This window comes from Danio rerio, chromosome 7 (assembly GCF_049306965.1).
Source record: "Danio rerio strain Tuebingen ecotype United States chromosome 7, GRCz12tu, whole genome shotgun sequence".
Lineage (NCBI taxonomy): Eukaryota > Metazoa > Chordata > Actinopteri > Cypriniformes > Danionidae > Danio > Danio rerio.
This window is the reverse complement of record NC_133182.1, coordinates 50,887,841-50,903,042: the sequence shown is the minus strand read 5'-3', so window position 1 is coordinate 50,903,042 and position 15,202 is coordinate 50,887,841. Positions and strand designations below refer to the sequence as shown.

Sequence of the window (15,202 nt, the reverse complement as noted above, 5' to 3'; positions counted from 1 at the left end):
AGCTGTGAACATTACCTTCTGCAGGCTGATCCACAACTGATTCTGTGGGACCAATTAAATCAGCTAGATGCAAAATACTTCAGTGAAGTAAAACAGATGTGATAACGCAACAACTCTGTCTGAGAGAAGGTCACAGAGGACAGAGATGTTAACAGCATTATGTAAATGAAAGACAGATGCATCATGTTGTAAGAAGAATGCTAATTATGCATGGATTTGTAGGGTGTCGCTGATTTCAGATTTTGGAGGCAATATCTCAAAGGAATGGTTGTGGTGCAGCACTGTTGAGGATAAAAATGCTTTATTACAGATAATCAAATTTCAACAACAACAAAAAAACAAACCCACAAATAATAAGGTGATATATAATAGTTGCATTTTAATTGGACATCCTGTTGACTACAGTTGATTTGTAGATAGCGTTTTAGAATTGTACAGTTTTTTCCAATTGTTTACACACAATTACTTGTACTTCAGACACAATGACTACAACATGTAACTGATGCACCAACCACCTGAACCAATTCTGCTAAACTACAAGCACAATTCCTGCTTTACACTCAAATTGCAGGTTTAAAACACACTTTTTTAAAAACACTACACACAATTCTCTGCATTTTGCACAGTTTTCATGCAGAAAATCTTTTGTTTTCACTAGGAACACACTGTCATTCACAATTGTAAAGTCAGTTGCCCTACTTTGCATACTAACTCATCACATAGGTAAACACCTGTCACACAGAATTGCAATTTAGAAACCAGAGCTCATCTGGTTCACAACTGGTTCTTTGCCCACTCATGTTTTTTAGTTGTTCATCTCCCCCTCCATATTCTCCATTCCTCAAATCTATTGAGGATTTTTTTTTTCTGCCTGGAGATCAGGCCCGTGCAGAGACTGTTCAAGGGGCATGTGCAGGATGAAATTTTGAGATGGGTCTGGCTGCAGACCTGGTGCAGTGCAGTCTGGGCTGCATCCAATGCTTTTTATTGGGCTCACCTAACCCTAACCCTACCCGTCACAGTGACGTCACTAGCTCCATTTGAGTGCATTGTGTCTGACATTGCATCGCTGAGTGATGCAGTCTCAGCTCGCATCATAAAAGCTGCATTCAGATACTATTGGAAATTTTTGAAGAGCGGGGTTAAGGTGGGGGGGGGGTTGTTGCGCGCGTAGCGTAGAGCGTGGGGGGGTGTAGTTATCGTTATGAAGAGCGGGGGTTGTCGCGGGGGCACTTTTGATCTATTTCTGACTGAATTTCACTGGCTGACGCTTCTATGACGATCGTTTCAGCCCCAACTTCAGACATGCCTTCCGTCAAGCATTGACGCTGAAGCCCCGTTTTAATGGGGCGTTTGTGTCGGGGCTCTGCGACATACCCACTAGGCCACGTGACTCTTTAAAAACATCTTTCCCACAGCAGTGTTGGCATACACCAATGCACCTCGGAAACAAAAAAAAAAAAATTATTATTGACTTTTGCACTAAACAAATGACTTTGCACTAAAGATTAAAGTAAAGAATTGTTCAGGTGCCAGACAGGATTGAAACCTGTCAAATTATATATATTAAATTATGCCCAGATAACGTATTTAGCATCAGACACAAACCATCCGTTACACACAAAATGAAGTTGAATAAATGATCAAACAAGATTCAAATTCAACGGGTTATATTTCAACCAAAACAACAAAACCCGAGCCTGTTTGCTCCAATGGGAGGTGTGCTCTCTTCAGCGCTCACCATGACAACGAGACTCCCAGCAGTGATGTCGCCATGTAAACATTTGCATATGCATTCCTATAAAGCTCGGCGGTTCTCGCTCGGTGTTGCCAGTTCTCTCAGCGTTGCTCTTTGTACTTGACCAAGGTAAGTTCAAAATAAAACTTCTCTTTCTGAACACCTGTCTCGTGTTTCATTTGTCATGTACAGCAATGCACTGTCATATAGGTCGGTTGAATGCATTTGTACGCAACGTGGTTTGACAATAAAGTAGTCTAACAAGTAAATAGTTGTTAAAAATGTACCTTCATTAGTCAACATTTGGTGAAGGTAGTAAAAAGTTAATCAAAGATGTCCTAAGACATAATGGTAATGTTATGGTTGTTACATGACTGTATTTATTATAATTATTATTATTATGTATGTTTAAAACCAGCAGAATATACTATATATTTAACATGTCATGAACTTAATGTTATTCAAAAAATTGCTTAATGAAAATTTCCTAAGACAAGAATGGGTATTGTTTTGGTTTTATGTCAAACTACTGTAGGTTTTAAGTTACTACAGCAGATAAAGGCTACCTATATCATAATATTGGTAGTCAGAGTTATTTTAATGGCCCAAATCGAGTAAAATGTCTCTTACTCAAGTACTTTTTGCATGCAAAAGTCAAATTTACAGTTTTCAACAACAAAATTTTGTCTCGTAAAAATGACCAGTGGGATGTGAGAAAAAAGTTAATGCCAAGTTATATATTATATATAAAAGAAGTTGAACAAGTTGTCATAATATTTTGTCAAATAAAGCATTTTTCTGTACATTTCCATTAGACGTTTTTTTTCTAAATCTATAATTGGTAAATTGCTCCCAGGTCAATCTGGACTTTGTCTAATGAAGGTGAGGTGTATCTGAAAGGAGATTGTCCTATGTTCACATTTCGGCTTTTGTTTTGTTTGTTTTTTTATTATTATTTATTTATTTATTCATTTTTTTGTCCTATGGAGTGCTGTCTTTTCCTTTCTGTATCACAATGACATGATCTGGCAACAAATCACAGTACAAACCGCAAAAAAAAAAAAAAAAAAAAAAAAAATTCAATAAACTAGCCGTAGCTTACATGAGAACATCCATCCAGAGTACACTGTTGCATTGACAACATGAGTAAGTAATTTGACTGTCTTATCCGTACACAATGACACAAGGACTTGTCATTCTGAAGGCACTGACATGTTCATTGAGAGATGAACCAAGGACTTTACGCAAGAGACTGGCTTCTGCAGGTAATCCATGCTGTTTGGCTATTTGTATGTGCTGTTTTGAGAAATGCACTTAACTGCTTAGCAAATTTTGAATCTGAGAAATTTACCAAAGCGACTGAAAAAACTGTAATACAACACAAGTTAATGCAAAGATGAAAAGTCTGCAAAGACAAAAGTGTGTGTATTTTTATTTGCACATATCATTTTATAAAAATAGTAGCGTATACATAATTCGGTTCTATATTTTTGGCTTAATATTTAATACTCGTTTTGATGTAACCATGTCTATAGTGGAATGGAATCTATAGTGGAATGGAACACCACAACCATGGTTTCTGCAGGTGTCAGTCACTATTTCAAATGTATGACTTTTTAAGTCTTTTTTTAAAACCATTGTGACACCGACATTTCTCAGAGGTGGTAATAAATATACAAATGTTGCACACATAACAATAGGCCTATATAAACATGAGCATATTGCCAACACAAAAAGTGCAACAGTCTTAACAATCATGGGCTATAGTTTATATAATCATTTGTTTGTTTGTTTCATTTAATATTAATATCCTAACCTCAATGAGACTGGTGGACAGCATGTTTTCAGGACAATTCTATTGGTTTAAATTTTGGAGATCATCCTTAATGTTCAGTTGTGGCCTGTGCTTATTTTCAATTTGATTACCATAAAGGGGTCAGAAAGTTTAACCTGGTGCTATAAATTCAGTCTGTGCTGTTGATCTAACGTACAATCTAATGTAATACACAATTCTATGACAAAAATTAAAGGCCGATGTCTTTTTATTTGCATGTGATCCTTGCATGCATGAAATATTGCACATCATGACAAGTTTTGCTTGCTTACTGAAAACGTGCTAGATATAATGCAGTTTTTCGTTCAGAATTGCAGTATTATGAAGTACTTTAAAGTTTTCTAACTGGCGAATGACATGATCTAGTGAGTCTGTCATCTTTAATGTGCGCGTTCGTGATTTTAAGGAGGCGTGGCTTTGGACAGCAGGGGAGGGATTGTATTTGAAATATTATGCTAACCAGTTAGCATTTTGACAGATCACCTCCTGCAGCTTTAACTGATGTCACACTAAAGCTCCGATCTGTCAGAAGTCAAACTATGGCACTTAAATATGGTCAGTAGTAAAGTAGAACTTATTGTGGTATTTTCAGTATTTTTTGTTAGTATGATTTGGGGGGGCTCAAAAAAATTAGCCAATGTTGTTCTTGAAAGTACCTTTTTGACCTTTGAAAAAGTACATAGTTAATGGCATAAAGACACACTGAAGGGGAGGTTTTCACTCATCAAAACAACTGATTATATAAAAGACAGCAAACATCCCCTGAAAGGTCATTCAGGGTGACGATAACAGTTTAAATATCTAAAAAAATATTATTCCTTCATTTTCTTTTCGGCTTAGTCCCTTTATTATTAAATGCCACAGCCGAATTAACCTGCCAACTTATCCAGCACAATTTTACGGCCGCAACCCATCTCTGGGAAACATCCACACACTCATACACTACGGAAAACTTAGCCTACCCAATTCACCTGTACCGCATGTCTTTGGACTTGTGGGGGACACCGGAGCACCCGGAGGAAAACCCACGCGAATGCAGGGAGAACATGCAAACTCCACACAGAAACGCCAACTGACCCAGCTGAGGCTCGAACCAGTGACCTTCCTGCTGTGACGCAACGGCACTACCTACTGCGTCACCTAAAAATATAATATGTATGGTAAATTTATATCCTAAATAGAGGGTCTCATCACTACAATTTATTTGTGTCTTTTTATTTTTGACAACCAAAGAGTGCTTAAACAGTCGGAAGTCTAAAAAGGGAGAGAAACTTGCTATGCTTGCTTAGCATGGCACAAGGTCCATTAGACCTTGTTTTATTGGATTTGGCAACCAAAGTATTGAGTCCTTAAAGAGATAGTTCACTTCATGTATTTCTACACGTTTATTCATACGTTTGCATTACTGAGAGCAGGAGAGAGACAGGCTGCACTAGTAAGCAGTAACGTTATCTTCATAATATTGTTTAATTAAAATAAATGATTAACAAATGGATCTGTCTCGACAGCCTTTACAAGTGAAGGAATTATCTACACACAATCTGAATACTCATGAAAATCCCTAAATAACTAATCCAAATGCCCAACACAAGCGAGCTGCGCTCCAGACCAGATCAGCTCGATGACGTATAATGTCTCCGACACCGCCTGTAGTCCCATTTAGCAACTTGATAGCAACCGTCTTTTTAAAGAAGCGTAACCGATTAAAAAATTCAAGAGTGTGCTGTAACTGATGTGTTTTATGTCGTAGAACAAAACGTGAAAGTATTTTGAGTTTGTGTTAGCCATGAACCTTATTTAAGCGATTTTTACCGAAACCCCATCGAGAAAACCCATTGACTTTGGGACGAGGGAACCGGAACTGCTAAAATTCGAACTCGCTTCCGGGTTTTTGCGTACAAATTGACGTCATAGTTCCTCCACTCAATTAGGAGTAGGCTAGCCTCAACAAGACTGACTGCTCATTTAGTCTACATCTAGGCCTATTAAACTATGTGCTTTAGCATGGGCCAACGAACTGCAGTACAGACACCAATTCTCACTTAAGCTCATTTCAGGTTATGATTAGACCTGTCCAGTTTCATCTGGAATGCATCCCAGATGACCTTCTGAAGTGGTTTGAGCGATCGGATATCTGATCAGAACAAAAAGACGAATGAAGTGAGCAAACAGCCTCAAAAGACACAGACGTGACAGGAATATATATTGAATATAGATATATTGTACTAATTATTTGATAAATATTTAATATTAAATTACATAAAATAATTAAAAGGACAAATGCTGGACCTTTTGGCAACACTTTGTCAGTTTAGGTCACAATTCACAGTATTAACAAACAATTAAACTAACACTACTAGCTTAATAAACTAATGAGCTGTTTATTAATGATTAGTAAGATACAAATTGGGTTTATGTTTAGGTTAGGGTTAGGCATGCCCCCCACCCCGGCTACGGGCATGATGTAGTGGAGTAGCAAGTAACTTGCTATTAGGTTATGTGACCGCTAGGGGGCGATCTTGGATAATAAGAAGCTTACCACCACTAGGAGTTTGTCAGAGTCATCGGTCAGAGCAGTGTGTTGTTGTTCTAGCCGGGTTCACTTTCTGTTCTAATGTCCCGCATCTGTCTTTAATTATATTCATCTGTCTCCCTATTCTACTGCATCCCAGAATAATACACAGCACCAAAAAATGTAAAAAAATATATTCAGTATATTTAACATGTTTTTGTCCACAACCGACCGCAACTCGCCGTCACGCCGTGACGGAGATTCCCGAGCCTGTTTGCTCCAATGGGAGGTGTGCTCTCTTCAGCGCTCACCATGACAACGAGACTCCCAGCGGTGACGTCGCCATGTAAACATTTGCATATGCATTCCTATAAAGCTCGGCGGTTCTCGCTCGGTGTTGCCAGTTCTCTCGGCGTTGCTCCTTGTACTTGACCAAGGTAAGTTCAAAATAAAACTTCTCTTTCTGAACACCTGTCTCGTGTTTCATTTGTCATGTACAGCAATGCACTGTCATATAGGTCGGTTGTATGCATTTGTACGCAACGTGGTTTGACAATAAAGTAGTTAATAATAAACTTGATTCAGCATGTTTTTGGGGTGTTTTTGTCGATCGCGCACGCTCGTGCTCTTTCTCTCGTGAATGTGCAGCACGTCTATGCTCAAACAGCGGTCGCAGAGCTGCGTTCAAACGGCTGCACAGTTGTTCAAATCTGCATTTGCTGACAGAAAGTTCGGGCTACTTATCGGAATTATGAGAGATGTCGGCCTGAATCTATTTAATTGGATGAACTTTTTTTTTTTAGTTTTATGCCTCAACCAAAATATAAAAATACATATAAATACATTTAGATCATACTTTATCATTAGACTGTGAAGAGACTTTCAACCAGCACAACAAAAAATGCTTCTGAAGACGATCACCTAGTACTGCACCTTTAATATAAGTAGTTTGAATAAGCAGCCAAAATCATTCTTTTGAGTGTGACAATGTTTAATCAAATCATTTTGTTTCACAGTAAAAAAAAAGCCATAAATTATTGTTTAATTATAGTTGTACTTTAATGATGATAGGACAGTCAAGTTAAAATGCTTATTTTGCGCTGACACAATACAATTTAATTGAAAGTGAATTTCAGAAGCCAAGTCATAAAAAATTTCCAAATTTTTCTGGTTCTAGTGAGAGGTGGACAGCACCGGATGTCTCTCTGGGCTGCTTTGATGTCCATTACAGGGCTGAGGCTTAATGAAAAAATAATGATATGTCACATATCTCCTTTTAAAACCACTGGATGGACCCTCAAAAGCAAAATTCTCCTGAGTGAGTCATAAGGAACATTTCTTAGCCTGAGTGAGCTCTTCCTTTCTGAATGGGGTGGCTGGCGAAACCTGAAAGATTATCTGCAGTTAGATGTGATTATGCCTCAGATGCAATCAACTTAGTGTCTGAACACTGAAATAATCATTTAAAAACAGCTCATGAGAGTAAGATGAGGATGCTGCCTGAGGTCTCTCAAGGTCACTCTGGGGTCCACCACAAGAGCCGAGGCTCAGTGAAGACATGAGAATGTCCCAAAACTTCTTATAAACCTCTCTGGATGGACCCTCAAAAGTGTCGGACGTTCCCACACTTTCTATATTTTCCCTTTAGCCGAGCCTGACACTTACTTATTGCAGTACTAAGAAAACTTCTGTCTTGAGTTCAGATGATTTTTAGGGGATGGAAAGGTGTGCACTAAGGCCATTTCTGAGCTCAAAGCCCTTCCTCAGATAGCATGCCAAACTCACATTATCATTCTGTACTTCATCTAAATTTTATGTATGTGCAAATTCAGGGAATAAAATAATACAAAACGTTAGGATGCTTAAGAATTAAACTGTGTCTTAAAAACTTTGAAGTTCATGAATGTGCAATGAATGGTTGCACAAACAGAGGCATATTTGTTAATGCAAATGTTTTGTAGTGTGCTAGCATGTGCCATAAAGCGAGCTCTGCATTTGTGGATTAATGTGGATCAACATGTTTGCATTCATTTATAGCCCCCCCCCCCCCCCCCTTACTATTTTAGAATTCATTAATCTCACAAGTGCATGTTACTATCAAAATAACAAACTGTGTTTCAACTTGTGTCTGTAAAACAATTAAATGAATGTTTAACATTTTGTTCAAAACAGCAACACCAAAACTGAACACATAACTTCAACTCTTCCAAGTGTGGAGTAAATGTTGATGATATATTGCATATTCCACATGGACAAACAATATTGCATGTTTGGAATATTGAATATTTTGAATATTGGAATATATGAGGTTTATAGATTTGATGATATTTAGAGTCTCTAAATATGTCTCTCTGATTATGTGTTCAGAATAACTGATAAAAGTGAGATCAAAGCTGAATATGAATGGACATATTTACAATTGTGAAGTAGGATCTTAAACCTGTGTCACCACGTGTTGCCAGTATCCTCCACGAGCAGGAAACAGAAATGAAAGATATACAAATTTGTTACATGTAGTCTATGCTATACGCTAGCAAATATCTTGTAGTTTGAGTCTTGATTCTAAAAACCTAGCTCCTAAATTGTAATTAAACCGAACACATTGTTAAATATAAAATAAAGAATCATGAGATTGAATATATAATTCTATTGAAGTTGAGAACTTGCCGTAAATTCAAAACTTAGCACGACTCTTAAATCACTGACTGAAAAATCAGACCGTAAACAAACGGTGCTGGCCTGGCAGAGCCCTCTTGTGGTCATGTGGAGCATTGACATTTTGTGTTTTGAGTGATTCAAAATAAATGGGCACAAACACAAGATAAGAAAACTTCTATTTCTGACAAAGACAAAAATAAAGACAAAATAAACATGTAGATATTTACTATATACAGACTGAATAAAACCAAAGCCTTCTGGTTGGAGTTCTCAAAACTCCTTAAAAGGAATGTACAACTCAAAACACATTATGAATTTCAAAGGCATCTGATGGAGTCTGCAATACAATTTCAATCCATCAGTGTCTTAATTACCATACAGTACTCATTTATAGGCATTCTTAGAGGCAATACAAACGCTTGAAAATGCTTAGAGAACATGCTTAAATTAATTTAACATAAGTTTGGAATACCTATTTCCATTGTTTCAGTTAATATCCATTTTAGATTAATTGTTGATTTTTATAGTGATCTACATCTAATGTCAAGGAACATGACTTGGCAATATGTTTTGCAACTTCAATAAGCATGAATGAGTAAACCTGAAGCACTAAAGTACAGATTCTAAGCAGCTGTTTACAAAAAAAAAGTTGGCGTCAGCTATAGATAGGACTTTTCGAAAGTAAATTTGACATTTGAATCATTTGTTACAACTGCAAAATCTTAAAATTGCTAAATTACAATAACCCTAAAAAGCTAAATATACAAAATGCTCCAACAAATTCAAAAACAAGTACAAATACCAAATGTACAGAAAGTTAGAAACAACCGCAAAAATATTGTTCATTCTTATTAAAGGCCATGTTTAATATTGCCATCAGCATTTCAATATAGGAAGCTAAGTTACGAAGACACTGCAGATGTTTCAATAAGACTGTGCCAAATCATTCGAACTGCTGCATATCCCATTCAACTATGTAAAGGTGTTTTCTATCAAAATAATAAATACTGTGTTGTGGACACTGCGAAATTGGCATCTTACCATTAAGCTGGTTTAAACGAACAAATCACATCACAAACAGAGCCTATATTTGACCATGAACATTACCACAGACTATAGGAGTATTACTCTGCACCTTCTTATCAGAACAAGATAGCTACTGTATTATTTACTAGGGGACGGTGTGTGATATTAACAAATAATTACAATGTTCTGTAAAGCCATAATATTTTAAAGGGATAGTTCAACCAAAATGGAAAAGTATCTGTTAGTTTATGTCATCCATAATGTAGGTAAAACTTTCTTTACATTTTTAATTGAAATTGGAGATTCATAACATGTAGTTCAATGGAGCTTTTAGAGTCCAAAAACATAAAGGCAACACCAAAATGAATACTTACAGCTACTGAATATAAATGTATATATAATGAGGTAAAACAACTGATCTGTTTGAGAAGCTGAATGCTATGTACAATATTATTTCCTATTATCCACAGTCTCAGCAAATGGTCCTGAGTGCAAGAACCCTGATGTGTAAAGATGTAGGCAAGGGGTGTCAATTCTAAGTTCCTGAAGAGCCGCAGCCCAGCACAGTTTAGTTCCAACCCAGCTCCAACACACTTAAGCTGCAGTCACACTGGACTTTTCTCCCCATTGACTTCCATTCATAGGCATGCGAATGTGTCAGACCGGAAACGCAAGCTTATGCGACAAGTTTTGCAATTCGCTAATTTGCAAAGTTCAAGCTTGGTGAACTCTGACCTGCGAAATCGCATCACTTGACAGCGTGAGACCAATCAAGGATCAAAACATGACCTCTCTGAAATTTAAAATATAGACCAATCACTTGCTTTTTTACATGTCTAATCATCTTGTGTAATCCCACCCCTTTACGCAGCGCTGTACTCAAGAATTTCTCTAGTGAGACCGCAACCTTACCTGTAGGTTTCAAACAAGCCTGAAGGATTAGGAACTAAGGACTTGGAACTAAACTGTGCTGAGCTGAGGATCTCCAGAAACTGAGTAAGACACAAACTCCAGCGAGAGAGTACGCTATTTGTTTACAGTTTTTTTAAGCACAAACACCATAACAATACAACACACTCATCTTCAACCTTTATTGTAAACAGCCTGTATATAATTTGATTTGCCTATATGTTTTATCGTATTATTATTATTATTATTATTATTACAAGTTTGGACTCTTAAAGTGCCATTTGACTTGCAATTTTAAATCACCAAGCCTCAAGTTTCTTTTTAAAGTCTGTGTGAAATCTAAATTGACATTGTTCATTTAGCTAGCACACATTGACCACATTTACATGAACATCAGTAATCAAATTATTTGCCTTAATCTGATTAAGACAATAATTTGATTAAGGTGTTTAAGTTTTTAACTTTAACTTTTTGAACGTTTGTTCCATGATCCCGTTTTACATGTTATAGCAAATAATTTGATTAACGTCATCGATATCCACGTTTCCTCTGAAGTTTCATGTAATTTCAGGCATTTGTTATTTTATTTATTTTTTTGCTTTTACTGCAGTTTTACTTCCATTCAGGAACATTTCATTCATGGCCCCACCCCACGTGACAAACTGAAGTATTAAATGCACGGACTGCTGGAAGAGTGTTGTTTTAACAGAATCTGATACCACACGCCGAATGGAAAGAAAAAAAAAAAACTCTTGTGGTCCTTCACGGACTCGGTAAGTGCAGTGTCAAACAGCCGTGTGTGTTTGGAATATCCTGCCGCATATTGCAATGAAAAGTCCTACATGTTTGCATGTCTGTGCTGCACTTCAATAATGCCGTTAAAATCTGCAGAGTATTGTCTTAATCGTATTAAAATCAGATTATTGGTGTCTATGTAAACGTACTCACTGATATTCTTTAGGTGAACAATTAATTGGTTCAAGTTAAGTTAATCTTCAATCAAAGTCTGACCATTTGATTCTGCATTTGGGGTGGTGCTCCTTCTCTATTGCATTCCTAACCACGCCCCTCTTACCATTAATTTGCAAGTAGGACATGTCGCAAAAATAAAGAAAGCCCCGCCCCCTATTTAATATTGTATTTCAGTTGGAAATACAATAACATACTGAAATAAAAATATCAGACTTTAATATTTTACTAATAGTCCATTTGAATGGCAAATTTACAACAAGTTTTAATCTTTTTGGCAAACTATCCCTTTAACTAATACCTGATTTTGAATCACTGAAGTAATAATCTGTTATGTTGCAGAGCGTGGTTCAAAATGAATCATTATATTAAAACGAAGAAACTGCAAATACATAAGTGGTGTCGTGGTGCTATGTGATGGTTCTGCACAAGCCACATCCAACCCAGAGAGTGTGGGGGAAAGTCAGAAGGCAGGTGTTCGAAAAACAATTGGCTATATGTGGAGTTGTGTATGAAGCAGTGAGCCAGCTCACTTTTGTTACGAAGACTTCGTCTTTCCAGCGGTGATGTTTGTCCCAAACTGAATCCAGCCAGAGCAGCTGAAAAATCAAATATTAAAATACTTCAATAATGCTTTCCCATGGGAACACTGCACGGAAGTTAGAGGCCGTTCACACAGAATGTGTTTTTGCTTTTAAAACCATTTGATGTGGCGCTCAAGAATGGGTTTAAAAAACAGAGTGATGTCCAAGTGATGTGATATTATGAACGTGATCTAATAACGACAATAACGGACCCATTAGTATCAGAAAAACAATATGTTATGGTAAGCACATGCAGATTCATCATATAACAGGACATTCTAGACAGCCACAATGAAAGCCTCATCCGCCATGATATAACTGTAAATTTATAGAGTTGTCATGCCAACTTTCTACTATAAACAGAAGCTTTTAACAGTTGCCCCGCCTCCAATCTCTTCTGATTGGTCCACTGCTTTGGACCTGACACTAATAAGCTGCTCTGCTTGTGAAAGTAAAAGATCTTTGAAATTGACACTGCATCTAAAAAACGCTTCAAAAAACATGTGGTGCAAGCGTAACGGTCTAACACGTCTCTCCATCATGTGTTTACATTGAAAAATAATAGAGAAGCACATTGGAAAGGAAGAATGCATTCTGTGTGAACGACCCCTTTGTCTGCAGCTTAAAATGTCTCTGACTTGGGCAGATTTTGGCGGGAATCTGGAGGAAGCTGAAGTAGTGGGTCTGAATGGACTGTTGGAATTTGTTTGGCAGGTAACTGTGATTGATCACAGGATGTAGAGTGGTGTCTTTCTGAAAGCTTGTCCATATTTTGAATTTCAGGATGTTCCACATCTCCATTTTCAGAACTGGAAATACCAAAAGGCTTCATAGAAATGGACTGGAAGTTGTCTGAGGCTAAATCACCCTCCACACTGCCCTCTGCTGTCTCTGAAGTGTCCTGTTCAATGTTCTGAGTTGTTTCTAAAGGCTTTGCATCAGGTGATCCTTCATCCACATTTGGATTTGGAGGAGAATCGTACAGTTCAGGCTGATCTTGGGTCTCTGGGACAGGAGGTTCGTATGGAGGAGGCCACTCTCCGCCATCCTCAGGGGCTCCTATCATCCCGTCAGGTGTGAGGGGAATCTGGCTGTGCACTAGAACGGGGTCTGGTGAGGGGAGCGGTGACATGCTGCCCGTCCCTCCATCTTTGTAAGGCTTCTTGTCCTGTGGAGGGCTGTCGTCCAGCATGATAGACTCCTGCTGGAGGGAGATGTGCAGAGAGGCTGGTGGCCGTTTGATGAGTAGGGTTTTGTTGGGTGTCTCCTCTGAAGGACTTGGTTTGGGCCTTTTCACCAGAGTCAAAACTACGGGCAGCTCCAGACCAAGAGGCTTCCGTGGAAACTCATCAGGCTTTGCTGTGAACACAGAAATAAACTACGGTTATAAGCTGGTCCCAAATGGCACACTTTGCACTCATGCATTATGTACTTATGCACGTACACACTCAACAGCATAGTATATGTATGTATTGTCGACCCATATGGAACACTAATGTTTTTTTATTACTAAGCCGAAATTTAAACCGTTTTTCTGATGACGTCTGACGGCTGCCATAATAGTGAAATAAATGACCAAACTATAAAATAATACCTGCCATGAATATCACCACATTCACCATCAGGAGGGGCTGTTATCACTCTCGTAGGATAATTTTGCTTTCACAATCCAAAATAAAACAAAGTAAGTGCCTGAAAGCTCCACCTCTTCCGCTACATGAGCAAAGCAGCAGCCGTTGAGTGCGTGAAGTGTCTAACATTAAACATTTCATTTTAACTATTGAATGAGAGCATCATCCGGGTAATTAAAGCACACTTATTATTTTTAGAGTTTTCAGTGTGAACGCACTGCTTACACTATTTAAACTACAAAATGCTTCTGGGTCCAAGTGCTAATAATGGTAATAATAAATGTTTACAAAGCGATGTAATACTTACGAAAATCACGACTGCAATATATATATATATATATATAAATATAGTTGAAGTCAGAATTATTACCCCGGTTTATTTTTCCCCAATTTCTGTTTAACGGAGAGAAGATTTTTTTCAACACATTTCTAAACACAATAGTTTTAATAACTCATTTCTACTAACTGATTTATTTGATCTTTGCCATGATGACAGTAAATAATATTTGACCATATGTTTTTTAAGACACTTCTACAGCTTAAAGTGACACATAAAGGCTTAACTAGGTTAATTAGGTTAACTAGGCAGGTTAGGGTAATTAGGCAAGTTATTGTTTAATGATGGTTTGTTCTGTAGATCATCGAAAAAAATATAGCATAAAGAGGCTAATGATATTGACCTTAAAATGGTGTTTAAAAAATAAAAAAACTGCTTTTATTCTAGCTGAAATTAAACAGACAAAACTTTCTCCAGAAGAAAAAATTATTATCAGACATACAGTGAAAATTCCTTGCTCTGTTAAACATAATTTGGGATATATTAAAAAAATAAAAATAAGGGGGGCTAATAATTCTGACTTCAGACTGTTTTGTACACCATGATTTTATTTAAAATCCACTTTAACGTGTGATTTGACTAAAAAAGGGGTCATAAACAAATATTTTCTTAATTTAAATGAGTAGCGTGGACAGTATTCCAGACGTCACTAATACGTCACAACTTAACAAGCGGATAGTTTTGAGTGTTAATAAATTGCATTTAGCCAACACATGCTAAATGAATGATGTTGTTTTTGTTAATGCTATCGTATGATATAATTATGTCATTTACTTACTCTTTAGCACAAAATAAGATTTTATTTTATTTTTTAAGAAATCTGGAATGAGAAACCTGAGAAACTTACATAGTATGCTTTTCCTGCTATACATATCAATGGTTACAGGTTTTCAGCTTTCTTCAAAATATCTTCTTTAGTGTTCAATAGAAGAAAGAAACTCAGAGGTTTGGAACCACCTGAGGTAGTGTAAATAGTGAGTCTTTTTTTTATTGTTGCATGAGCT

The 15,202-nt window shown here is 37.2% G+C and overlaps 1 protein-coding gene and 1 long non-coding RNA gene across 3 annotated transcripts in view; one reads left to right on the top strand and one right to left on the bottom strand.

Moving 5' to 3' along the window:
- The first annotated feature begins 1,786 nt into the window (after positions 1-1,786).
- LOC141375126 (uncharacterized) lies at positions 1,787-12,253 on the top strand. 2 transcript variants are annotated; one of them, XR_012382670.1, is made up of 3 exons: positions 1,787-1,867; positions 7,262-10,528; positions 10,744-12,253. It is a non-coding gene; the product is annotated as an uncharacterized lncRNA (long non-coding RNA). The 2 variants fall into 2 exon arrangements; XR_012382669.1 differs by lacking the exon at positions 1,787-1,867 and having other exon boundaries at positions 6,754-10,528.
- si:ch211-288d18.1 overlaps positions 8,902-15,202 on the bottom strand; it is a 56,658-nt gene continuing 50,357 nt past the window's right edge. Inside the window, exon 14 of the mRNA XM_681604.8 lies at positions 8,902-13,589. Coding sequence (XP_686696.2) covers positions 12,853-13,589 — 737 coding nt within the window. The 3' untranslated portion in view covers positions 8,902-12,852. The remainder of the gene's footprint in view (positions 13,590-15,202) is intronic.